Here is a 27968-nt window from a genome sequence, read left to right as displayed (position 1 = left end):
AAAAGATCAGAGTCAACTGGCACAAAAGAAAGAAAAAGCACACATAACCGAAATGTTTACTATTAAACTAGAGCCAGTACTTTTATTTATATATTTCCCAAATCAAAAATAACAAATAATTATACATTGGAACTGGTAGGACCACCAAATACTATTTCACAACTGCCACTACATGCTTCTTCCTCTCTGACACAATTGGCACAGATCCAGGCTTGCTGTGTTTACGACGATTTATTTCCCTAGAGATAAACAAAATATATACATATAAGCAAGTTTACGAGAAATCATGTTAGTCAAAGAAAACTGTCTAAAAGAAAATCATAAAGCATTTTCTTTCACTAGAAAAACAACCATTGAAAAAAAAATTTCACAATGAACATTAGGTAAAAGTACCTAACTAGAAATAACTTGTTTTTATTGTATTACCTATCAGTGTTTTTACTAAATTAAAAAAAAAAATACCTGCCAGTTATTGTGATATAAAAATGAATCAATTCCAAAATGTACTCAAAGACAGCAACATAAGTCATTTGTGAGACTAATTAAAAAAAAAAACCCAGAACTCTATCAGTATTTCTGTTATATTTTGCATTAATTCAAGTGTTACAAAGAAAATATTCCATAGAAGAAATGGTGTGTGTGTGTTGGGGGCAGTGGGGAGTTCTGCTTTAGATTCAAATGTTAAGATCTTTAGCTGGGCACAGTGGCACGAGCCTGGAGTCCCAGCTATTTAGGAAGATAAGGTGGCAGATCACTTGAGCCCTGGAATTCAAACAAAACAGAACAAAACAAAAGGACAAAATGTTAATTTCGAGTGTTATGAAAAAGTACATTATGAAATTTTTTATTTAAGAAATGGGCTGGCAGTGTGGCTCAAGTGGTAGAATGTCTGTCTAGCAAGTATGAGACCCTGAGTTCCAACCTCAGTACCACCACCAAAAAAAAAAGGGTAATACGTATATGTTACATATGTTATATATGTAAAGCACATAATGTATTATGAATTCTTTGATTTTTTCTTTTTTGCGACAGGGTCTCACTATGTAGTCCAGGCTGGCTTTTCACTCATGATCCTCTTTTCTCAGACTCCCAATTTCTGGGATTGCAGGCATGTACTACCATGCCTGGCTTCCTTGAATTCTTTCACTTGGAAAATACACAATATCTTATAATTACACCTATACTGGAAATCATTTCTTAAACATTATCTATTTATAAAAGTTTTTAAATAGAAGTGTTTTCTTATTTTGATAATTTGTTTTCATTTGTCCTTTACACATATTCTCAAAAATAAGTAATAGAAATTCTCATATTCTTGAATAATCATTGCTTCCCCCTTTATTAATAAAAGGGAGGGGAAAGCAGCCCAGAAGTGTTTGAAGACATCGCTAATGTACGAAGAACATAAACTACTCTGCTGAAAGGAAGTTTTTGTTTATGGTAAGATGATAGGAGGAAATCAGAAAAGGACTCTGAGAAACAGCCAAATGTCTCACACATACTTTCGCCGACGAGCTTCCTTCATGATGCGCTGCTCCTGAATCTGGCTATAGATAGACTTTGGTAAATGTCGATGACGAGCAATACGTTTTACAAGAGGATGATACTGAAATTTCTCCTTTAACTTCTGGTTATAATCCTTGGCTGCTTTTTCTCGTGATGTGAGCTGGAAAAAATGCATTTTGGTATTTTAATGAATACGGTATTCTCTGTTTTGTTTTGCCTCAGTATAACAAAGCTAGGAAGTATCCTCTGAAAAACTAGCTTTTATGAGGGCAACCAGTATTGCCAATGTGTGTGCCCTTTACAAAGTCAAGCACTGAGCTTCCTTTTAGGTAGTGTGCTCACAATGTTGGCAGATGCCACCAAGTGAAATGAAGTAGAGCTGGAGGGGTAGGGGCTATGTGTACCACTGAGGTGACCATTAGGCAAAAAGAACAGAAAAAAGCTCCTAAATCAATCACTTGATTTTTATTTTGTATAAATAACTATGCAAACACGAAAGAAAATTATTTGATTCTGTAACAACTGGGTTTGGTTAAATATTAAGGATGATACAAATGAAAACATTTAATAATGAACCAAACCCTAAGCACAGTAGAATTCTTATCAATCATTAAAATAGAATTGTCTTTGATTATTGCTTATCATCTTTATTTTCCTATTGAGGATAAAAAAAATTTATACCTAACCTTTTCCTTCTTAAATTTAATAGTTGTTTTTGATATAAACAGTCTGCATGCTTTTCAAAAAATGTGGGACACTTGGAGAAACATCAAAAACAAAACAAAAATAAGCCATAATCTTATGACCCAGTGGCAGCTGGCCAATAACAATATTTGCTGTATTTTCACTGACTCCTTTTGAAAGTCGGAAGTCTTCGATATTTACTTTCATTATCAAACACCTGATTTAACAAAGGCACTCTGATGGTGTCTTTGACACGAAAAAATAATCAACAGAACCTTATTAATCAAGAGCCTTGTTTGTTTGTTGCTAATGTTTCTTTTTGTCACAATGCTGTCAATTTGATAAAAGTATCTCAAGTACCTCAAATAAATCTCTTTACAATATAATAATATCCAATAAGAAACTAGCTTTATGAAAATGAAAGAAAATGGGATTTCTTACCACACCCAATTTTTCAGAAGCATTAGCTTTCCACAGACGAATGTTCATTTCATCAGATCCACACATAATGTATTTACTGTCAGAAGTCCATTTTACACAGATAACATGTTGCATTCGCTTTGTGTGATAGACTTCCCTACAGAAGAGGAATTATGTCATACATGAAATCACCTCTTCAACTATTTTCCTTGGTTCAGATTTTCCTTAACCACTGCCTAACAAGTATTAGGACATCATTTTTGAGTCCTGAGAGACTATAAAAGGAAAATTCAATTTCATTTCAATATATTTTTACTGAACCCCAACAATAAGGTTCTATGCTAAGTGCTGGAGAATTAAAAAAAAATTCCTGCTCTAAAATAATTTATAATTCAATTAGAGAAATAAACTAAGCCAAATCATATGTGTAGAAAATTTCACAAAATAACTGAAAGCATAAAATGCAAATAAAATTTAATCTTAAAATGAGGGTAACTTTGTAACCGTAAGAAATGGCTTGCTCTTACTAAGTCCTTACCCATCCTCAATTCAATTCAGGTTAACAACCACACTTTCCCATATTTTACTGGAAAATAAAAGTAATACAATGGCATAAAGAACACATCCTGATATGCTCAACCTACTGTCTTATTTTTGTTTTGGGCACATTGTTTTAAAAGCTTAATTGAAGTGAGAGTTGATTTACATGTGTGAAGATAAAGGGAAAAGGGAAGATTACAAAAGTGTCTGATAGGTTGAGGTAAGAATCATTTAATAAATGGAGATGTCAAATATCATACCTATTTGGAAAAGTTGTGAAACCTGCTAAGTGAATTCACAGAAGATACTATATTGGGAAGTGTTATGAAGAGCATTAAAAAGCAAGTAAAAGATAAGATCGGAGAAAATAAGAAACAGGTTCAACAAATTATTCACAGTAAAAGAAATCTCACAGAGCATAAACAAACTAAATATAATTCATATCTATAAAAATATCTCAAAAGTATACTCACAAAACTGGTTTTTTGCACTGCCTAAGAGATGTACTTTAGTCACTATGATAAACAAGAAATTTATTTATTGGCTGTTCTGGAGTCTGAACTCACTCAGGGCTTTGTGCTTGCGAAACAGGCACTCTACTGCTTGAGAGACACTTTTAGCCCTTTTTTGCTCTGGCTATATGGAGATAGGGTCCTTATTTTTGCCCAGGCCAGCCAGGAGCATGATCCTCCTATTTATGCTTCCCACCATCACTGGGATGGCAAGCATGCTACACTGTACCCAGCTTTTTCCCACTGAGATGGGGTCCTGTAAACTTTTTTTGCTGAGGTGAGCCTGGAACCATGATTTACCTGTCTCAGCCTCTCAAGTAGCTTGGGATAAGAGGCACATACCACTGTGCCCAGCTAATGGTTGAGATGGAGTCTTGTGAACTTTTTGCCTGGGTTGACCTCAAACACTGATTCTCCTGATCTCAGCCTCCCAAGTATTACAGGTGTGAGCCACTAGGCTCAGGCTGAGAAATTTAAAGAGAGAAAGATGCTTGGAAAGAACAGCCCCTTAAAATGAAAACTGGATGACATGGGCTGCTTTTTCCTCTTCCTGTCAATATTCTGCCTTTATAACACCCATTTCTTAATATTTCTTACTTTCTTATGAACCCCTCCCCTTTCCTAAAGCAATGTAATGAGTTTAAATGTATGGAAATTTGATTAGGCTTCACTAACTGTTAAAAATAACTTGTTCATGTAGTAGACTAGTTGAATCCAATGGTCAGTCATTTAACCAACTTAGAATCCTCTTTTTGGTAAACTATGCAGTGTTCTTAAATTCTTGTTCACATATATGCTAGATTTATAAAGCTCACTGAAAGTTGTAATTTTAGGAAACAACTACATTTTAAAAACTTGTAAAAACTTTTTTACAGAATTCTGGAATAAGGTGAGTTTTATAGCTGGACCTGAATTCAGTGGCCTATAATGGCTTTGGAATCATTCAGCTTAATCTCAGTTGCTGGGCCCATGGGCCAGAGGTACCTACACATCCCATTTCTCTGACGCATTTTCTTCCCATTCTTTGTCTGCTTGTATGTTAAGTATTGTCCTTCTACTTTCAGGAGTTCTGGTGCCAAGAAATGATTGAAAGCCACAGTCTCTTGATTCTTAACACCTTCCAAAGTAAGAATGGAAGTTATCAGCCTTGCTTTGAGCCAACTAAGTAATCCCAACAACCCATTCATGGCAATGTGAAGAATATCAAGGCAGTTGCAAAGGAAGGAACAGATACATAATAACCACTGTTAGGAGTTCTACAATGGAGTTGATGAAATGAAGATCAAAGTCATGAGAATATTCTCATTAGTATGTGTCTGACACAAGTACCCCTGTAATCAAATAAACTGTGATGATGACAATTATTTGCTGACAATCAACAATGATATATGATTTTGAGAAGCAACATGGCTTCTGTGAATCAGTAGAGAAAAATGCAACAACCATAAGTTAAAACACTGAAGAATTAGATGAGCAGATTGGCTATGACCAAAAAAGGTACTGAATAGTTGCTTGACTTTCAGGAGGCACTGTGTAAAAAGTTCTTTTAGTGATGAATACAGGGCTGAGAAGAGGCTAAAGCAAGTGAAGTACCCACAGTGTGAACGTCAAGGAGGCATTCATTCTCAGGTTGGGACAGATACAGGATCAGCACTTGCACAACCCCAAAAGAATGAGTAACTAACTCCTTAAGTTCCATACTCCATGAATCTCACTTGTCCTCCCCTAGTCCTATCTTGCTGGAACAGAAAGAGGGTGAATCAGGAAAAAGACAGGGTGTGACTTTGAAAATAAACATCATTCTTCCAGAAGGTACAAAAGCCTTCTGCGCTACAGTAGCGAGGTTAGCTTAACATTAGAAATAATGATCAAAATTCTCAGCATTGCACTAAAATGGCAAGATGTCTTTATCCTGTGGTAGCTATACTACCAAACTGAACAGTTTAGATTTTTTAAAAGTGAGAAAAGGGTTCCAGAAAGATTCTCTGCAACCATCAACCGTTAGGTAAGTTGCATTTTGCCATCTACATAACACTGTCCTCTAGTACAGCTTACCATCTCCCAACCCTCATCACATAGGTTGTCTTCTTTCCTTTCCCATTTACTCCTTGTCACCTTTCCTTTTCTACTACCTCTAGTAATTCCGTGTTACCTTTTACCAAGTTGGACTTTACTCTATCTAACTATAATTTTATCAAGCAAGACTAAGTCACTCAACCACGTATGAGTGTATGTATGCATGTACATGTATGCATGAGTGTATATACTGTATTTAAGAGAGATTATTAACTTAGGTTATTTTATTTTACAATTTATATTTTAATATATAGTTATCATTACATTAAAATGGAAGTGGTCATATTTTTTTGAATGACATTAACAATTCTTTGTCGTTAAGTTTTACTACCGTAGGTCAGATTGGCCTTGAACTCATGATTTTAGTGCCTCTACCTCTGATTGCTGGCATTAAAGGCATGTACCACCATACCTGACTATCATGCTTTGTGGAAAGATTTCCTTCAATTTACTTGAATTTGCTTTATGCATACTTCCAGGAACTCATCTAAGGCATTATTAAGGAACAGTGAGAATGTGTATGAAAATGCATACCACACAGGGGGCTGTATCTGATACAAGAGTTAGATTTCAAAGTCAGCCAGTAAAGGGACTGGGGGTGTAGCTCAGTAGCAAAACTGCTTGCCTAGCATGCACAAAGCTCTGAGTTTAATCTCCAGTACTATAAAAAAACAAAGTAAATTAGTCAGTAAAGCAAAACATCAAGTAGAAAATTACCCTTGAAAACTCCTTAAAATGCCTTAGTTTCTAGGAGATACCTCAAAATAAAAATGATATAATACAGATGTATAAATTTAAACACTTATATAAATATATGGATAAGTATATGTACTGTACTGTATTTAGTAACCTATAAAATGTAGTAGAAAGCCAAGATGTACAAAACAAATCAAATCTTAAGACACCAGAATCATACTCCATGTGCTTATAGAATAAGATACACAAATGTGACTACGGGATAGTTGAGTGTTCAAACTCCCACCTCTTGATTCATCAGGGTAGACACCCACTAAAATGAAAAGAAAGAGTGGTTTTGACAATTTAAACTTTTCCTCTTTTTTAAAATTTCTGCATTGGTAGAATTTGAATGAGTAAAACAGTATCTGGTAGTAGTCATTAAGTGGTCTTAAACTGTATTAGGGCAAAACTTACCTATTCAATTAAAGAAACTATCTTGTAGGCTAATGCTGTGCTCAAAGATGATACTCCAAGTCACAATATTTGGGTGTGAGCTCCATCAGTACACATAACCAGGCACGCTCTCAGAAAAGATAAATGATCAGGCCAAAAATATAAATGGCTTACTGGTAGTCACATACCTGCTTCGACTTCTGTCCACAGGAAAGATTCGAATAGATTTATCAAAACTAGCAGACACAAACTCTTTCCCAGTGGGAGAGTAGTCCACATCCAGCACTGCAGATACATGATCCATATGGACCATAACAGGAGTGTCTAGTGAACGCATATCAAAAGTGTATAAGCTGTAAAAGAATTGTTAAATATTTAATTCAAATTTCTAGAAAGAAGCCATATACCATACTAAAAGATACAAGTAAAAGTAAGACTCACAAGCTAAATAATGCACATCTAAATAAATAGCTCAACTCTGTACACAGGCAGGTGAGGGACAGGGGAAAATAACCAACAACGCTTATTACTCTTTAAGATTACACACTTACAAATACACATACACACTTCCCTCCTTATAAATATAAATCTCATGGTAGAAAATGTGGAAATTAAAAAAAAAAAGTACAGAAGTTACCTTTAATCCCATCATGCAGAAAGTTGATTAACAATGAAATTTTTAAGTCTTTTTGCTATATTATTTGAACATACTTTTTAATAAAATTGAGCTAATTCTGTACTAGCTTTATATTCTGATATTTCGTTAGCATATTATGAGCATTTACATGTATTATTAAATCTTTGAAAACATTTTATGACTATATATTTAGTAAGTTAAAATAACTTATTTCCATTTTTGATAGTTTCCAATTTTATTATAAAATGCTTAAATGAAATCCTGATATTTCAATTGACATTCCATTTTTAATTGAATGCAACAGATTCAATTAAATCTTGACAGATTCCTACAAGTAGGACTATTACAAAGGCTTGAGCATTTTTAAAGCCTGACTAAAGTTGCTAAATGATTTCCAACAAAGTTGCATTAATTTATACTCCTAGCAATGACAAATAAGAGGACAACTTTTCAAAGAATGTATCAAAATTAGAAAACTATACTTTATATGCCAATGGGAAAACAACTGACATTATGAGTTTCAAGATTTAAAAATTCTTAATTAATTGGTAAAAGAATAGTACTCCAAACGAGCCAACACAGACAAGTTCCTAATACCTAAATATTTCAAAATGCTAAGATTATTCAGTGAAGTTTCAGGAAAAGAAGCTATCTTTTCTCAAAGTATTTCCTTAGAGTTATACATAAAAGGAAAATATAGTTACTCTATAATAGCAGCTTTTTTGGGGGGTGGTATTGGGGTTTGAACTCAGGGCTTCACACTTGCTAAGCAGGCACTCAACCACTTGAGCCACTCCACCAGCTAGTTACTCTATAATAGAAAAGCCTGACAGATACCACCTTAATTAAGGTTCGTATTATCAGTAGTAAGACACTGATAGCCAATCCATGTATGATATACTAAGAGCAAATCAATTTTGGTGGTACTCTTGACAAAAAACACATAACCTCAATCTAATAATGAAAAATCATTATGTAAACCCAAATTAAGGGCAGGCTACAAAATAACTTACAAGTAAGTCCTCTTTAAAAGTACTAAGGTATTATGGAGCAAATGTTTCTATCCTCTCAAAACTCTTATGATAAAATCTAATCTCCAATGTGATAGTATCTGAAAGTGGGGCCTTTGGTAGGGAATAAGGCCATACGGGTTGAGCCCCCATGATGGAAGAAGTCAGAGTTGGCTAGAGGAAGGTGGCTGTCTGCAATCTGGAAAGAGCCCTCATTAGAACCTGTCTGTGGTGGCATCTTACTCTCCAATTACCAGCCTCTGAAATTGTAAAAAGAGAAAAAAAAATGTTGCTTAAACTACTCAATCTATGGCAATTGTTATAGCAACCTCAACTAAGATGTAAGATGATAAAAAGAAAAAACTGAGGGACAGTCACAGATTGAGTAGACTAAGGAGACATGCCAATTAAATGCAATATGGGATCCTGAAACAGAAAAAGAATAGTGGTGATGCAATAAAGCCTGTAGTTCAGTTAATAGTATTATATTAATTTCCTGGTTTTGCTAATTCAATTATGATTATGTAAGAAATTAACCTCAGGGAAAGTTGGTAACAAGTAGTATTTTCGAAACTTTTCAGTAAGCCTAAAATTATAAATTAAAATGTTTTAAAAATCTACTACTCCAAAAGAGTATTTTAAAAGTACCATTACTAAGAAAAGGCATTAATAACTTTTGTCACAAATGACAAAACATTCTAAATGCCATGATGCTTTTATCAAAAGATAAACCATGCTGAACATGGTGGTACACAGCTATAATCCCATTACTCAGGAGACTGAGGCAGGAGGATCATGAATCAAGGCCAGCCTGGGCTACATAAATAAACCAAGCCATGTTCTGTTTTAAAAATCTCTGAACACACTATAGGGTAGACAGAAAAGGTCATACTGCCACACTAATTTTTTGAGCAGTGGTTCTCAGCAAGGTTTTTTTTTTAGTAAATAGTCTTATTTCTACAGGGGAAAAGGGATATAAATTTATTCAAATTCTAAGCAAACACCCTTTTGGATGAAAAAATTTTAAAGAAAGTTCTGAGATTTTTTTATTACAAATTTGTCTTTTTTTTTCTTTTTGTACTACTGGGGTTTTGAACTCATTGCCTAAAGCTTGCTAGGCAGGCACTCTACCACTTGAGCCACACCCTCAGTCCTTCTTTTCCTTTCTTTCTTCTATTTTTTTTTTTTTTAAATTTGAGACAGGGTCTCACTAGTAGCCCAGGCTGGCCTTACACTTGCTAGGAAGCCCAGGCTGGCTTCACAGTGGAGATTCTTGTCTTGGTCTCCACAGTGCCGGAATTACAGATGTCTTTATTACCACTCCTAGCCAAAACCTCACTCTTACAGATAATAAAACTATATAACACAGAGTTAGTTTAAATGACTCACCCAAACTTTCACAGTTATTACTAATGGGCTTAGACTTGAACTTGTTTCTAATTCAGCATGATTAGAATATTTAAAAGGAAATATTTACAAATGCTGAAAAGAGACATCATAGCAAGATCATTTTTAAGAGCAGTTATGAAACACTCTAGCAGTCACTTCTTTTAAGGGATATGCTCTTTGTTTTAGGTGCCAAATGTAACTCTTCTCAAGGCAAGAAATGAGAAACTCCAAATATGAAAAAAAGATAATCCTGTCAAAGCACTTATGAGAATGTACTTTAGAAACCTTAATAAAGGGGTCACAACAATGCAGTATTACTCATCTTTTATTGCCTTTAATTGGAACAATACCATGTAACTTCAAAACATAAATAAAGACAAAGAAGGGCTTCAATTAATGTGGATGGGGCACTACTAGTTCAGGAGAGTCCAACTGTGCTTCTTTTTAGTACAGAAAGTAGTGAGGTTATTTTAGTTGGTACCAATAAAACATCGTGTAATAAATCTCATTTATGAGCTAATACTACCATTTATGTTTTTTAGAACTATATAATGGAAAAAGAGAATTTAAATACAGACAACCTGAACTTCAATCCACCCACAAACTTGTACCTTCTCAAAAAAACAAAACAAAACAAAAAAACCCCATATATTATAAATATTAAGAGTATTTTTCAGAGGTTTATCTCTCTACTTCAGTACCCCCCAAAAGGGATAGCATAATGTCCACCCACTTTACAACAACACTGTAAAGATGAAATAAGACAGGCAATGTACAAATGCTTCAACAAGTGTTGAAGCATTACATCAGGATTCACAGTCACATCCTGCTAAGTCAAGTTTACAGAGTCATGGAACAATATATTTGCCAATATTAAGCTAAATATTTAAACTATGACTTTCCTTTTCTCTACAGACATAATGGTGACAGTGCATAGCATGACTTCGTGAGTAGGAGCTGAAGAACTAAAAATACTTGTAGGCAGATATTGTTTACATAAAACATGTATGGTTCAGTTGTAGACTATGTGGTCTACATCAGAGATTACCCATCTTCTTCTATAATGAGCAGATCATAAACATTTTTGGCTAAGGGAACCATAAGATCTCTGTCGTAACTACTGAACTCAGGCATTACAGCATAAAAACAACCATAACTAATACGTAAGTAAATACATGTGGCCATATTACAATAAAACTATAAAAATAGGCAGCAGATAGGATTTGATCCACTGGATGTAGTTTGCTGTCCCTTGTCTACATCATTCTGAAAACTGAAAAAATATTTTTTTCTAAGCTCTTCTCTAATTTGGGAAACTACTTTAGAAAAACAAATCACATACAAGTTTTTTAACTTAAATGTGAAGGTACACTTATCTAGTACAACATATTATACTAGTAATTCTTATGCAATTGAGCCATTTCTAGTAGAAACAAGTTTTTAAGAGAGAGAAACTTACTTGTAATCTTCATTTGCTGCAGTAAAAATAAAAGCTTCCATAGGATTCCAACAGATTGTATTTGTTCTCATATCTAAGATAACCTGAGAAAGGAAACATATACTATCCTGTTACCATTAAATTAATTACCTCTAAAATGGATAAATGTCCTACATCATTCCTTCTTTTTTCAATTGATTTAAGCAAATATTTAATAAACATATGCATAATACACAGCTCAAAGCAACTGGAAATCAATCAATAACTGTTTCCTAAAAATACAGGCAGAGTAATAAATATGAAAGAGCAAAATGATTAATACCTAGTCCTCTCTGCACTTCAAGTAATTTACAGTTTAGAGCTAGAAGAGTGGCTCAAGTGGTAGAGTGCCTGCCTAGCAAGCACAAGGCCCTGAGTTCAAACCCCAGTGCCACCACTACAAAAAAAAAAAAAAAAAAACAAGTAATTTACAGTTTAGTCAGGAATATAAGACATACATAAAGTTAAGATACAAATAATAAAGCAATATATGACTAACTATCAAATTTGGGACAAAAGTAATGATTAGCTTATTGTTAAAGCACAGAAAAAATGTTTCAACAGACAAGCATAATTTAACCTGACCTACGATGACCTAATTTAGTGTTTCTCAATGCTGTGCTTAAGTATTTTGGGAGAGAAAATCTGTTGTGTGTGACTGTCTATTGTAGGATGTTCAGCTCTCAGGAACCTTCCCACTAACTTTTCTTCTCACATTTTCAAAACTACACTTTATGGGGGAGGAGTGTAACTCTTGATTGAGAACTGTAATATGAAGAAAAGAAAAAAGGAGAAACATTGACAGTTTACAGTTCGAACAAGCAGACAAAATACCCCAAAACAACAACCACAACAAAATAAGACACTAACAGGGGCTGCTGACACATGCTTGTAATACTAATTCCTTGTGAGGCTGAGAATGGGAGGATCGAGGTTCTAGGCCAGCCTGGGCAAATAGTTCACGAGACCCCATTTCCAAAATAACCAGAGCAAAATGGACTGGAAGTATGCCTCAAATGGTAGAGTGCTTCCTTTCTAATCATGAAGCCTTAAGTTCAAATCTCAGTCCCAGCAAAAGAAAAAAAATTAGCAGAGTAGCAGTGTCCATTAATCTCTGCATGTGACAAATTCCAATTAAATGTTACCTTACTGACTGAAACAAATAAATACAGTGAAAGCCAGGCTACAATTATTTTCTTTAATCTACAAGTAATGGAACATAGGCTGGGGGCATGGCTTAAGTGGTAGAGCATTGCCTAATAAGCAAAGGTCCTGAGTTAAACCCCCAGTACAGCAAATAAATAAATGCAATGGAACATCATTAAAAACAGAATGGGGACAGGGTGAGGGATTACCATTTAGTAAACTAGAATTTTATGTTGGCATTCTGTTAAATGCTAAAGGTAGCATGGTTTATTCTTATCAACATTGTGCAAGATAGTGGTCAATGGCACCATTTTACAATAGAAACATGGATTAAGTTACCCATAAATTTAACATTAAAGTTCATCCAAAACTTTCCCAATATTGCGCAAATGAATGAGTGAAATTATTAAAGTGGCACTTTGGAAAAGTTACATTTATTTCAAACTTCAATAGATGTATTCTATGCCTAATAGTCTGAGTTTACCACATTGTATGAAAACGATTTAAGAAGAGAGGATGGGCACTGGTGGCTCATGCCTGTAATCCTAGCTACTCAGAAGCAGAGATCAGGAGGACCACGATTTGAAGCCAGCCTGGGGAAACAGTTGTTGGACCCTATTTCAAAAATACTCATCACAGAAACGGGCTGGCAGAGTGGCTCAAGGTGAAGGCCCTGAGGTCAGCCCCAATAACACACACACACACACACACACACACACACACACAAATTAAAAATTTAAGAACAAAAAGTATATTAAAAGCATTCCTTCCTCCTTCCCAAGTCCCCTCCCTTTCTTTTTTTTTTTTTGATGCTGGGCATCAAACCTAGCACCATGCACATGCTAGGCAAGCTACTCTCCCAAACACATTTCATTTACATGTGGCCTATGACAATGGCCTCATGGCACAGAAGTGTTATCTAGTCCTTCTTGTGGCCTCACAATTGTACTAATACTTGATCAACTTTATACGCTATTACTTAAAATGGTATTCCTCCCTTTACCTGAAGACAATTATTTTTCTCACTCTCAAAAATCAACTTAAGGTTGTATATATGCTTTAATATCTAAGTCCTGGAATGACTATCTGAGAACTGCTGGAAAGTCTGTCATTTTGAAAAACATAGTGCTTGTCTAGACAAAATGTCAAACTAGTAACCATCAGCATGTAACTAAACAAAGCTGGTTATATGAGTGAGTTCTAAAACTTTCTGGAATAAAATATTGCACAGGTCCTATGTGAATCATGGGGCCTAAAACATTACTACATTGTTAAGGAATGGAATGTATTTTCTTTCAGTTAGTAACTTTCAACTCAATATTTACTAATTAGATGGCTAAAATTTACTGGCATTAAGGAAAACACAAGAAATTTAAGGATCTCTAAAAAGCAATGGGGAGCTCAGAGAATACCACTATCATTCTGGGGGTGGAAGAATATGACAAAGAAAAATATTTATTCTGAAAAGCATTTTCTCCATATTTTCAGTCACTTGATTTACAGAGGAATGCATTAACAATTGTATAAAGCAAAGGCAAAATTGGAAAGTTACCTTTTTCAGAGGAGTGGCTTGCCTCATATCATACAATACTATATTCCTGTCAGAAGCACAACTTCCCAAAAGAAATGTCTAAAATAATTACAATAATCACCAATTAAAAGTCAGGCATGGCAGCAAACCACATCTATTCAATACACAAATGATTTAATTATCCTTCATATTATGTTAAAATAACAAGGTGTAAATTAAAACCCATTTTATGAGTGTACAATAAATCATCCATAATCTCATCAACCTAAGTCAAGCATTTTCACTGTTAAATATCCATGGATGTATTTTAGATGCCAGTGGTGACAGTGTACAGATATTATATTATATACTCATAATAGAACATAGTTTGCTTACCTGTTCAACTTTATGGTTTACTATTATAAATAACATACCAGTAAATATTTTCCCACATTTAAATCTTCTTTTCAATTATTTCCTTAGAATAAAATCTCAGGAGTGCATCACTGAACCAAAATGTACAAATAATTTTATGGCTTTTGAAATTTAGGGGTATTTTCAAAAGAGCTGTACCAATATACACTGCAATGTGGGACTTTGCCAATTTTACTCAAACTGAGCAGCATTAGGTAGTGCCACAGAAATGTTAGTATCTGCATACTAGTATTTCCTAAACACATAAATGTTCTGCTTAATAGAAGCTAAACATTCCCTTACATTTACTAACTCTGTATAAATTAAGCCTGTCCTTTGTCCAACTGTTATGTTTTAAATATTTGCTTAATTTCTAAGTCAGTTTTAATCATGCAAAGCACTTACATAACCTTGGTGTTAAGTAAAAATAAGCTCTCTACCATCCAGTAGAGCCCAGAATTCCACTCTGTATAGCCCAATTCCTCCTTACTCATGATTCTTGACACCCATGGCCCTTGGCTTCTTTCTGCCTACTCTTACATCCTATTGCAAGTATAGCAGGAACAAGAAGAGTTATTTACTAAATAGCTGTATGGCCAGCTAACTGCTACTACTGTGTATACCCAATTCAAATAAAACACCATCAAGCTAATGCTACAACCATGATCTCGTCTCAATCCTTTCCAAAGCCTCCTGTCTTCAATTACTGCCTCTCTGATACCTCTTCTAGTTACCCCTCTCAGTCTTTCTTGGGTTTTCATTATGTCCCCTCAGAGTATGACCAAGTTACATTTCTGAAAACAAAGACTTAGATCTGAGCAAAGCAAAATATTCTGTCTAGACTGAAAGTCAATTTTCACACTGTAGAACGTGGCAATGCTCAGCATAAATTTGGCTTTACCAGGACTTTAAGCTTCAATATTTTAACAAAAAATTAATTATTAATGATTAAAGGAGACATTTGTTCAGCAACATGTACTTTCCATTAAGCTTAATATATAAAAGGCATACACACCATTTGCTTTATCACTAAGTCAGTTCATAAAGTTAAAAAAAACCCGCAGCTGAACAAACAGAGCTAGTTGGAAAAACATGGTCACTAGATCATGACTGATAATTAATTATGATTTCACAATGGCCTTCAGTTCTTTTGACAAAGATGCTCACCAAAACAGAGAAGCAAAGGATTTTGTCTAATCCTTTAAAAAGTAGGAATCAACTGTCTGAGTTAATTTTTTTTCTTTTATATATAGTAATAACATGACCATCTTGAATTTAGGTAGCACTTTTAAAAAATGCTCATACATTTACACTCACAACAAACTGATGAGGTACACTGAGAGATACAAACTCTTTTAAGAAACAAACATACAGAAGAATTGTAACTTGGATAAGATCAATGCAAAAGCAGGCTGTCAGAAAATACTTTCAACTGAGCTCCACACCAAGTTGGACATAAAATGTTCTTACAAATTACTTGTATTTGTAGTCTGTTTCTATTCAGTGTCACCTTGGCCCTGCTCTGCAAAGCTGCCTTGCCACTTTAGGTCATATCTTACTTCTATAACCAAGGAAGATGGGGGATGGAATGAGGAAGATACAATACAGATAGATACTTTAGACCAGGGACCAGTAAATTTTTTTCTGTAAAATGTCAGAAAGTATTTTAGGCTTTGTAGGCCATGCGGTTTCTGGTGACTACTCAACCTACCATTATGTTATAAAAGTAGCTACAGAAAATATGTAAGCAAGAGGCCTTATCTGTAGTCTAAGAAATTTTATTAAAAACAGGCAGTGGGCCACATCTGGTTCACAGATTGCAGTTTGCCAACCTTGGCTCTAGACTATATCCTCTCCCAGAAAGGAGAAAATAGGCACATGCTGGTGAAAGGAAGGGTATCCTCTGATTGTCTGCCTTCCTGGAAATACCACAAAGCCAAGTTTACATTTACTGCACACCTCATGTTCCAATACACCACAATAACAATCTGTATATCCTGATACTTTCACTTAATCTTTTTTCCCTCTTTTTACCAGTTTGAATTGCTGAGAGTATGGAACTTACATATCGGGATATTCTCTTATAGCACCTAACAAGATAGTCTCCCGGTATCTTCTAAAATCAGCTGATACATATAGTGCTTCCCCTTTCTTTAAGGAAAAAGCATCACTCTTCTGAACAATGAGGTTCATTTATTGCTACATACAGTAGATCCTTGGTATAAGCAGGTAGATGATTGCAAGGAGATTGCTGTTGATGAAAAACTGCCAATGCTCAGAATTCAGTGCTGTCCTGTGGATGCTTGATTCACCTTTCCCAAAATGCCGGCCAACTTCTACTAAAGGCATGCTACCTTTCAACAAATCTAAAATTTTCACTTTTTTCCTAAATTAAGCATACTAACCTTTACCTGGCCTTTTGGGCACTATTTGCTCTGTGGGAGGCAAATTTTCACAAAATGAAGGGCAGAGAAACATCCAGAGGATCACACAATAATTTAAACACTACTGACAGCAATATGTGACTCACTGAGAGCTTCTTCACATCAACTGAGCTGAGTAATGCACATGTGGGAATCAAAAATTTTTGTTTTTGAAATTTCTTTGGCTTTTTAAAAATTATTTTTTTACTATGTTTGGTTAAAACCACATGTAAAAAAAAATCTATAAATAAGACAGGCTTCCTGTAGCCAGAGAAAGCTCAGAACAAGGTCTAGAATCGAAGGCCTAGATTAGTTGTCAGGCTGGCCTCCATTCCTAAAATGACACATGAACTGATAACACATAGTAGCCAATCTCCGAGTCTTTTCTTAGACTAAGAAGGAACTAGAAATCACAATTCAGACTTCTGAGCAAAAAAATATATAATTCAATAGCAATCATGTATGTTATGGAGTACAAGTACCCTCATGACTTACAAATAGAAAAAACAATGCTCAATGCTCCTTCTTCCAAATTCCAAAAGGGCCAAGAAAAATTATCATCTTCCTAAAAATACAATCTGTAGGACATGAGTGTGGAAGTAATAACTAAAACTAAAGTTAAAAAGTCCTGACTGAGGCTGGTAGTATACACTTGCACTTGAGAGGCTGAAGCATTAAGATCACAAGTTCGAGGCCAGTCTGAGCTCATAGTGAGTTTAAAGCCAACTTGATGCACACAGCAAGATTCTGTCTCAAAACAAATGATACCCCCCAAAAAAAGAAAAGAAAAAAAAAAAGTCCAGTACAGTATTTTCCTGGCTTCTACTCCCGTGAGCATATGCATACTATTCCTTTAATGCTGTTCAACACTGGTTTCTTGGACTAAACTGCAGGCAAACATGTTGAAGTTTGACAGAGCACAGACACAATCTGGAAAACTGACCAAATGCTAGAAAAACCATTAAAAATTAGAAATTCTTTTTATCACACATTCAAGTTTTCTAAACAGAGCTGAAGTTGTTCAACAACAAGCAAATAATAAGCATAACATATTTTTCAAAAGAAACATTACCTCAATTGGGTTAAATTTAACACTATTTATACTGTCAAATCCCCAAGTCATTGAACATATAGGACTGGTTCTTTGTTCATCCCAAATATCTACTTGCTGACCACATGTGGCGAAAGCAGGATCTTTCCAGTGATGATCAATTCCAGTATACACTGTCTTTAAAAGCAAAGAGGTTGTTATAGATGGGTCTATTCACTACTACTTCGAATCTAAAGAATAATATTTTAAGTATATTTATCTACACACACTCTCTTTTTTTTTTTTTTTTAGGAAATCCTTACTCACAAAGAAACTTCTTTCAAGTCTTTTCTTAAGAGGAAAAGAGTATCATAAAGAGGTATAACATTTTTTAAGAATGAAACCTATTTTGTTTTAGGCATTACTAATTTGCTACCATCTGGGACTTATTTCCATCTTATACTCCACCCCTCATGTTCCTTTAAAAATACTTAGAATTTCTTGACACTTAAAGAAGAAAATAAATTCATATTAACCATAATGCTGAAAAAAAGTGACTTAGATTAAATCTAATTTTAGAATTGTGTCTGCTTACTGTAAAAATGGAAGTATTATAAAACATGAGTAGGTCAAATGTTCTGAATTACACTTGTTATAAGTAAACCAGTATCATCTGATTTGCAGAACAGTTTGTAAGAAGATTTATACAAGAAGCATATATTATTACATTTCCTCATTTCCTAAAGAATCCTTTCAATAAGAAATTCTGAGCTTTGTCTAAGATCTACGATGGTAAAACCAGACAGAAGCTGAAGCGTATTTTTTTTTTACCTTACAGATTTTTCCTACTACAATGAACACCAAAGAACTGTTCAAATTCTTTAGCTGCAAAGTACCTCAATTCCATTAAATGTTGCTTAAAATAGGCCAATTATTGCAGATCAAACCCTCTTGGTTCTTATTTTTATTGTTTTCCTTTTAGGGAATTATAACTATGAAATAATATAAAAGAGAAGAATTTTACTAGGCAAAGTATGAATCCATTATTTTGTACCTTTCCTAATATTGTATGCAAGGGCTCTTCTTCTTCTCCATAGCCTGGTCCATCCATTTTCCACTGCTTCACAGTTTTGTCATCACCAACCTAAATATGTTTGTTTCATTATGATATTTATAATGAACAACAGTTATAAATTAAAAGTTCTTAACACATACATCAAATTACAAGCATCTCATCAAAAACCTATCATGTTCTTCCATTCTCACATTCACTGATGCATTTATATCCCACTTTGTTATGATAAAGATTTGGAACAAATTTATAAAGTACATAAAATTAAAAATAAAATAGCATAAGTAGAACAAAGAAGAACAAGAATAGGAGCTAAATTAGGTAATATGGCAAAAAAAAAATACACAGTGGTAAAGATCGCATTTCAATACATCTGAGTATAACTGACAAAAGTTTCTAATAAAGCTGTTTTTTGGGTTTTTTTGAGACAAGATCTTACTATTTAGCCCAGGCTGGCCTGGAACCTCCTGAGTGGTTACAGATGTTTCACCACCATAACCAGCCTAACAGTTACATTTTACTAACATCTCTGAGCTCACACCATTCCAAAACTCAATTCTGGTGCCTGATTCTACTGGGAACCAGTAAAACGTAATTTATGTACCTACGTTTTAGCTGACCTGGCTTGACCCAGTAGGATATTTTAGCATTTATAAAACAGGCTAGACTGTGTACTTCAACACACGTTCCTTTAAGACAGTTTCTCTCAAAGTTTCTGATTAACTACCTGCAAGCTCAAGACTGAATCTCCCTGTGACTAACTAAGCTGCTCTCCATAGCCTACCGAGAACAAGCCTCAGCAGACAATCAATCCTGAAATGGGTTTCACAACATTTTGTACAAACAAGAGTATGTGTCTGGATAGAACAACATCTCAAATTGGAATGCCTTAAGTAATAAAGGTTAATCTTTTATAACATGATATACTAAACATATTAAGTGCTAAAATTATGCCAGCAGGTGTTCATTTGTGTTATCTGTGACAAAACAAACATTAATTTAAAAATATCTGAAAGAAAAGGGAGAAAGGAGTGGTGAATATGAAACATTTTCAGTATTTTATTTTATTTTTGACAGTACTGGAGTTTGTACTCGGCTGTATACCTGTTAAGCAGGCTTTCTACTACTTGAGTAACAACCCCAGTCCTATTATTTATTTATTAGCTTTTCCTTTTTAAATTGATAAAATTGTATGCATTTATGGTGCACAACGTATTTAATACACACATATTGTAGAATGACTAAATCAAGTTAATTAACATATCCATTACCTCATACCTATTTTTTTGTGGTAAGAACACTTAAGATCTACTCTTAATGGTAACTACCATTCTATTCTGTTTCTATGAGTTTGACTTTTTTTTAGATTCCATATGCATTTGTGGTGCTACCTTTATTTCACTTCGCATAATGCCCTCTAAGTTCATCCATGTTGCTGCAAATGTCAGGATTTCCTTCTTAAGGCTGAACAATATTCCACTGTGTACATATACAATTTTTTTTTTTTTGCAATAATGGAATTTGAAGTTGGGGGCCTCAGTGCTTGCTAGGTAGGTACTATTCTACCACTTGAACTATGCCCCAAGTCTTTTTGCTTTTAATTTTTCAGATAGGGTTTGTTTTCCCCCCCTGGGCTGGCATAGACGATACTCCTCCTACCTATAATTCTCTGGGATGACAGCCACTGAGATGGGTGTCTCACTAACTTTTTGCCTGGGCCGGCCTTGAACCATGACACTACTTATCTCTGCCTCCTGAGCAGCTAGTATTACAGGTGTGAGCTACCATGTCTGGCCTATGCCGTATTTTCTTTATCCATTTGTCTGCTGACAGACACTTTGGTTGATTCTGTATCTTGACTTGTGAAAAAAACTTCAAATCAGCCTTTCATTCAGTGAATATTAAAAAAACAGAATAGGGTTGAGGATGTAGCTTATGGTAGAGCATGGTAGAGCAACTGCCTACCATGTACAAAGCCCTGGGTTTGGTCCCCAAAACAGCAAAGAAGAAAAAAAAAATACTTTAGCCGGAAAATTAAATTAATCAATATACCCAGAAGCAACTGCAAGAAGTTGTAGTGGCCATTAGCTCCAGCTTGCCACCCAATTCCTTCTATAACAAATGATAATGCAGTGTCACACAGCTTGTATGCATTCATAGGTTCTCTGAGCTCTCTTGACTACTCCCACAGTTTCCTACTTCCTAGAGGTGAGCATTTTGCAATGTTACTTTCCTGGAATATTTGCATTTCTCTATTTTCCCTTTTACCTCCTCCTATTGATATAGTATAGCTTCAATCATTAATTTTGTATTGGTGATGCCACAGTTAGTTCTGACTTCCCTGCTAAGCTCCAGACCTACATCTATAGAGAGCGGACAGACTCTTCACTCAATCTATTGGCAGTCTAGCTCATCACACTATATTCTTCTCCCTCCTCTAAACTTGTTGATAACTCCTTACTCTCCCTGTTCTATACCAGGAGCTACCATTTTCCTAAGTTCCTCTTAGCTGACAGATTGTCAAGCCCCAAAATGTTACTAAATCCAACCACTACTTTCTATTTTTCATTCCCCAGGAACACTCTTATCATTGTATACCCAGACCATTAAAACAGCCTTCAATCTGACCACTCACTCCTGTTTAATAAATCATCTTGAAGTACAGGCCTGAATCTGTTGTTCTCTTGTTATAAAACCTTCAGTGGACTTGAACTGGTATTTGTACACCAATGTTCATCGCAGCATTATTTGTAACAGTCCAAAAGTGGAAACAATCCAAATATTCATTGATAAATGAATAAATAAACAAAATATGGTATATACATACTATTGCTAAGGTTATTCAACCTTACAAAGGAAGGGAATCCTAACGTGCTACAACATGGATAATCTTGGAAGTCACTGTGATAAGTGGAATTGGTTTTTACACACACACACACACACACACACACAACCGTATCATTCTACATTTATAAGGATGCAGAATAATCAAATTCACAGAAACAGAAAGCAGAACAGTGACTAACATGTGCTGAAAACAGAAAAGAATGGAGAGTTATTTCTTCACGGATATAGTTTCAGTATGAGAAGATGAAAAAGTTCTAGAGGTGGATAGTGGTGATGGTAACACAATGATGTGATTATACATAATGCCACTGAACTATATACTTTAAAAGTTAAAATGGCAAATTTCATATTATGTATATTTAACACCCTTACACACCTTCAATGATTTCTTACTGATAGATGAAGTACAAATTATTCATCTTAGTGCAGTAAATTTACAGTAAGTCAAACTACCATTCTAGCCTCAACTCCCATTAATCTCACTTCTCAGCATTCAGTACAATATTACTTCAGTGATGTTAAGTATTTATTTACAAGAAGGCAAAACATAAAGTAAGGCTAGACTACATAAAGAAAACAAGGGCTTTCTAAGGTTTAACAAGTGCTTTTGTACTGTGAAACTCCAAAAAGGCCTTGGGACAAACAAATGAACTTGAAAATAATTTATTCAATTAGCTCATTCTTACACATGTTGAAGACCTAATGACTTAATAGTATTACACTTACAGTAAAAAAAGAAGTCCCACAAAAGCGAGTACATATTCCTCGTACAAAACCTTCATGTGCTTGTATTGTACGGATACATTTTCGTTTAGTCAGGTTCCAAATTCTAACCTATGATAAAACATACCAGGAAATATCAGTGACATATATATATATATATAAAATGCTCAGGCACTGAAAAAGAAATTCAACACTAAAAAAGGCTACGAATCACCCTACCAGGAAGCTAAAAACAAAATTCCTTGTATTAAAGTAATTTAATGCATAAGGATAAATGTATCAACAAGTAGAAAAATCAATGTCAAATATTCTGCTGATTCTATTTTAATGTGTTTTGAGGCCTTTTTTCCTTACAAGAGTAGGAAATTAAGTTTGGATTACTAATATCATCAATAACATCATTAATCATTAGTAATATCCTCTGTGAATAAAACTCAAACACCTTTGTGTATTATAGACAATTTATTTATTGTCAAATTGAGGCTTAAGCCCTTGTACTTATAATTTCTTAGATAAGAAACTACTAAATTTATTCTTTCTTGAGAATTAAACTGAAATCAAAGTAAAACCTATAGTAAGTAAAAACTAAAGGAAAAATATTTGTAATATAAAAGGTTTACAGTGACACTTGCCTCTCCATCACATGCCCCAGAAAGGACAGTAGCTAGGCTCTTTGGATACTTTGCCAGGCAATTGACTCCATCTCGGTGACCATCCAAGGAAGCAAGAAATGGTTTTGCAAATACACGTTCCAGTTTGGTAGCATTTAAAGCTCTTACATACTCTCGTGGAACCTCAAAAGGATGTAAGGTAGGATCATAATTTCTTGGAACTAAAATGAGAAAAATTACTCTTAATAACACAATTCATATTTAATATTTCCTATGGAAATCCTCAGCTAATCACTCAATTTGTTATTCAATAAGCCTTCAATTAGAGACACCATTTTATACTTAGCATTATAAAGAATACAAAAGTAGACCTGATATCCACCTCTTTGAAATCACTGGGAAATCATGGAATGCATACATTTTGCAAAATACTTAGACTATATATATTTACACACAGTTTTTCCTTCTATGTGTCCTACTACACCCTTCGCCTGGTTATAATACTTCACAGGCAGGGCTTTGACACATTATTCATTTGTATTCGTTATGGCTAGCACAGTTTCTGGCACAAAACAAGTGCATGACAAACGTTTGCTAAACTGAGCTCTAAGCTGCTTGTGGAGCAGGGAACGTTATTAATCGCTGGTACTAAACACTACACACAATACTGTGATTATGTTATACAACTACTATTCATTGACAATTTTCCACATTTACTTAAAATCACTGACGTATCCAGACACTGTTTCAAACACCTTATATTAACTCATTTAATCTCCACAGTAGTCTATGGTCTAGGTTCTATTACCATCTCCTGTTTTATAGATGGGGAGACTGGGGAACAGAGAGGTTAAGTAACTTGCCCATAAAGTGATGGAGCCAAGATTTAATTTAACCTGGCTCCAAAAGCCATGTTCTTGACTAGTTTGTCAAATGTGTCTCTGCTTAGGAAATAATTCTAAGCCCACACATCTAAAAAACCCTTCACATTCTTCCCCCACAACTTCACCTGCTATCTCTATTTTCTGACTCCCTGTTAAAGGTATATCCAACATGCAATAAAGCTCAGACTTTGATCATTCTTATAAACTCCATCCTCTACATTACCCAATACCAAAACTCATCGTATCTTTTCATTTCTCTTTCTTTTTTTGATAGTACTGGGGTTTGAACTTAGGATTTCACACTTGCTAAGCAGAAGCGTTACCACCCCAGCCACGCCTCCAGTTCATTTTGCTCTGGTTATTTTGGAGATGGGGGTCTTAGCAAACCCCTATTTGCTCAGGATGGCCTCAAACTGGGATCAGCCCAATCTCAGGCTCCCAAATAACTAGGATTACAGATGTGAGCTACCACACACAGCTCACCCTATCTTTGATATATTGAGTCATTCTTCCTTTTCCTCCCTATATCTAATAACTTTGTTTGGGACCTTATTAACTTATACTTGGACTACTGCAATTTCATCCCTACTTGACTTTTTGGCAGTTTACGCTATCAGACTAAAAATCCTAAAACACATGTCACTCCCATGCTCAAAACCTTTTAAAGGCTCTCTGCAGTAATTGTCTTCAAACATTTTAGATTTGTGTCCCACTATTAACAGTTTTTGATCCAGTCTCTCATCTTCAACATATGAATATTTAGTGAGAGATATAATGTAAAATGTAATTAAAGATGCTTGTTTTATTGTTAAAAAAAAATCTTGACTGAATACTGTGACAGATTCAGGGCTAGAGGTGTGGCTCAAGCAGTAGAATACCTGCCTAGCAAAGGCGAAGCCCTGAGTTTAAACCTCAGTTCTGTTGGGAAAAAAAAAAGATTCAGAGGTAATAATGTAATTTCAGTTTGTTTCAATGTTTGATATTAATGGCTACTATAGCTGAAAAAGATTCAGGCAGTACTGGCTTTTGCACAGTACCATGATAATGGGAACACATGCACACTGGAACCAATTCCTTCCTTTGCACATTTCTGTGGTGATACATGTGATTTCAGTTATCATGAACCTTCTAAAGAGCAGAATTGGTTCAGTTAATATGGTACTGTAGAAAAGTGAGGTCTGATTGTACTTCACAAAGACAAGCCGATCTAGAGAAGGTATCTGTAGCTAGCAATATTCATTAATGTTATGTTTAGAAATTTTCCATTTCACTTGTTTCTATAATGAATTGGTATTTTAATAGTTAAAAAAAAAAAAACAAGAAAGTAGATTGTTGTTTCCAAATATTTTCATGTAGGTAAAATAAGTTTTTATAGCTAAGACACTTTAGTCTTTTTTCAGTACAAAATTTTTTAATGGTGAAACATTTCCAAAAATAAATTTTCAAAATAACTTCTGCACAGCACAAGACTTTTTGTAAAATAATAATTTCCTTGCTTATCATTAAAATGGACTCCAAAGGAACAGGTTATGGGTTTTATTTTCTTTAAAAAGAACAAAAACAAAATCTATTTAATATTCATAACTACAGAAAAGTTTGACAAATTTAAGAAATACTTAATTCACTGTTAGGTTCCACAACTCTTTCAAGATACTTGCCATGATAAAACCAAAGAATTTCTGCAAGAAAAAAAGATTTTCATGGTCCTATCACTTTACAAATTATTAACCCCCAATATAGACTACAATATGCTACAATATTCTGAAGATGGAAGCAAGTACCCCTTTATCAGCCCTTCACTCTTCTCAGGATACCTAACATATGGATGAAATGTGGGTATCATTATCAATTCAAATATTATATAAATAAAAATCAATGTTTTTAAAGGTAAGAAATTTAAATTGATATTCTAATTGTTTTTTCCACACTGCAACAGATAGCCCAAAATGCCCATTTTGGAGACCTGTAATTTACTAGAATGAAGTTTAAGCTCCTTTCTGGTCTTTTACAGACTGGCCCCAAACTACCTCTTCAGCTTAAAGTCCTTTCTAAAGCTCAACTCCAACCAGATTTATTCACTGTCACCTAAAACTGCCTTGCATTTTCCCACTCTTGAGTCTTTCTACAGACCATCTCTTCCAAACACTCACTCTTATTTTCATCCTAACCTATATAAATGTTATGCACCCTTTAAAAGTACACTTTGATCATGCCCACCTCTAACTTCATTTATCAGGTCAACAATTAACATTTAACTTAATACTGACGGAGCACCTGCCACACACCACAAGCACTAGTTAAAACTCATTGGGTATATTTATGTAAAAATTCACACATGATAACCAACTGCATCAGAATTACCAAGAAAGTTTTAAAAACATGCACACATGATAACCAACTGCATCAGAATTACCAAGAAAGTTTTAAAAACATGAAATATCCAGTGTTTATCCTAGTGTTTGAATATTGCATAAAATTTACAAGGAAATAACACTTAAGATAAAGCTGAATGAATAAAGAAAGGTAACAAATGCTTTCCTTATTTTATGTTTTGCAGAGCTCCAAAACTTGTATTTTTTCCATTTTGCTAAATAATAACAGGAAGATATTATAGGGCAAAAACAAGACAAGATCAAATCACTTAGAACCTCCTTACATGAAATTCTGTGACCAGCCAGTCATGCATGAATGCATTCACTGTGACAGGTGTTGTCTAAAAACAGAGCACACACAGAAACGATTGTTTCCCCTCTTTGCGAGCTCAGTCTGATGGGAAAGACAGTTAATAAAAATAATAATCATGAGATAATGTGATTAAATATTCCAACAAAAGTCTAAAAATATGTGATGGACACATAGAAGGGGGTGCTGAAATGGAAGGGGGCACATGCAGGCGCAAGTATGGAAAGATAATTGTTCAGAGAATGCATCCCAGATGATTTATATATAGAGATAGATATATAGATAGATAAATATATACATACTTACGTGTATTAATCCACACACACACATACGTGTTACCACGCACTACTAAAAAAGTGAAATATTTCTCCAGCCTTATTTACGGCTTACCCCTCATTAACACTTCGATGACAGGACCCTTCTTTTCTATGCTTCAGGATCATTCCTGTCTTAAGGCTTTGCACCTGTTGTTCTCTTCACTTAGAACGGTCGGTTCACACACGATTGGTACCTTGTCATTTAAATATCACAAACTATAACTCATAAGCGGTCGACATGAGACCGTAAAGATAAATAAAACTCATTAATTTCATTTTACCCATTCTCCCCTCAAATTTCCAGAAGAGATGTTAAGAGAAAACTAATGGCTTTAAATTTCATCTTTCTTTCTTCTTACATTCAGAAATAGGTCTTTTAAGTAGCAAAGCGAGCAAGCCAACAGGAAAGTTTAAAGAAGCCTTAAACCCGCAACCCACCCGTTTGGCTCATTCAAACCCCACTTTTCACCATTTGGAAGCTGACGACAGAACAGCAGATGGAAAAGGGAGAGGGGGGAGCATGGCTCCCTCTCCCACTTACCACTAGAGGTAATTCTTTTAAAAGGAACCTGAAAAGACCCCATTTGTTACTCAGTTACACAACAACCCTATGTTGGAACTGGTAAAGAACGCGACTGGAACGCTGGCCTCCCCCCACCTTCGCTCGGTAAAAGCTGAGACCTGACCCAAGGAGTCGCGGAAGACGTTCCTTTCCCGCCTCACCTCTCTGTAAGTCAAACTTGGTTTCGCGGACATAATTGTCCGGGTTCCGGCTCAGCATCTTCACTTTCATCTTCGCAGCTCTCCCTCACAGAGTACACGAGCCCCTCAGTCAGGCTCGGCTCACAGCCGCGACCCACGCACGCCCGACTTCCGCCTTACGCAGACTATTTCCTGTCACGTGACACCTACAACGCGGAAGCCCGC

General features: G+C 35.0%; 1 protein-coding gene across 1 annotated transcript; it reads right to left on the bottom strand.

Moving 5' to 3' along the window:
- Positions 1–55: 55 nt before the first annotated feature.
- Dcaf13 (DDB1 and CUL4 associated factor 13) lies at positions 56–27947 on the bottom strand. Its single transcript, XM_020176098.2, has 11 exons — positions 27765–27947; positions 23180–23379; positions 22551–22658; positions 18960–19049; positions 17948–18103; positions 14081–14158; positions 11365–11447; positions 7058–7222; positions 2632–2767; positions 1503–1666; positions 56–239 (listed from the first exon to the last, which is right to left on the bottom strand). Exons 1-11 carry the CDS (start codon positions 27832–27834, stop codon positions 152–154), a joined length of 1338 nt encoding a protein of 445 aa, XP_020031687.1. The 5' UTR covers positions 27835–27947; the 3' UTR covers positions 56–151.
- Between the last annotated feature and the right edge of the window lie 21 nt (positions 27948–27968).

Source organism: Castor canadensis, chromosome 3 (genome assembly GCF_047511655.1).
Source record: "Castor canadensis chromosome 3, mCasCan1.hap1v2, whole genome shotgun sequence".
NCBI classification, from domain to species: Eukaryota; Metazoa; Chordata; class Mammalia; order Rodentia; family Castoridae; genus Castor; species Castor canadensis.
The sequence above is the reverse complement of the archived record's forward strand: the minus strand, read 5'-3'. Positions and strand labels throughout refer to the sequence as shown.

Coding starts and splice junctions, on each gene's coding strand:
- Dcaf13 (XM_020176098.2), bottom strand. CDS start 27,834: ATGAAAGTGAAGATGCTGAGCCGGAACCCGGACAATTATGTCCGCGAA. Junction 18,104..18,959: donor TGCATACAATATTAGGAAAG/GTACAAAATAAT, acceptor TTGCTTTTAAAG/ACAGTGTATACTGGAATTGA. Junction 11,448..14,080: donor AAGCCACTCCTCTGAAAAAG/GTAACTTTCCAA, acceptor TTCCTTTCTCAG/GTTATCTTAGATATGAGAAC.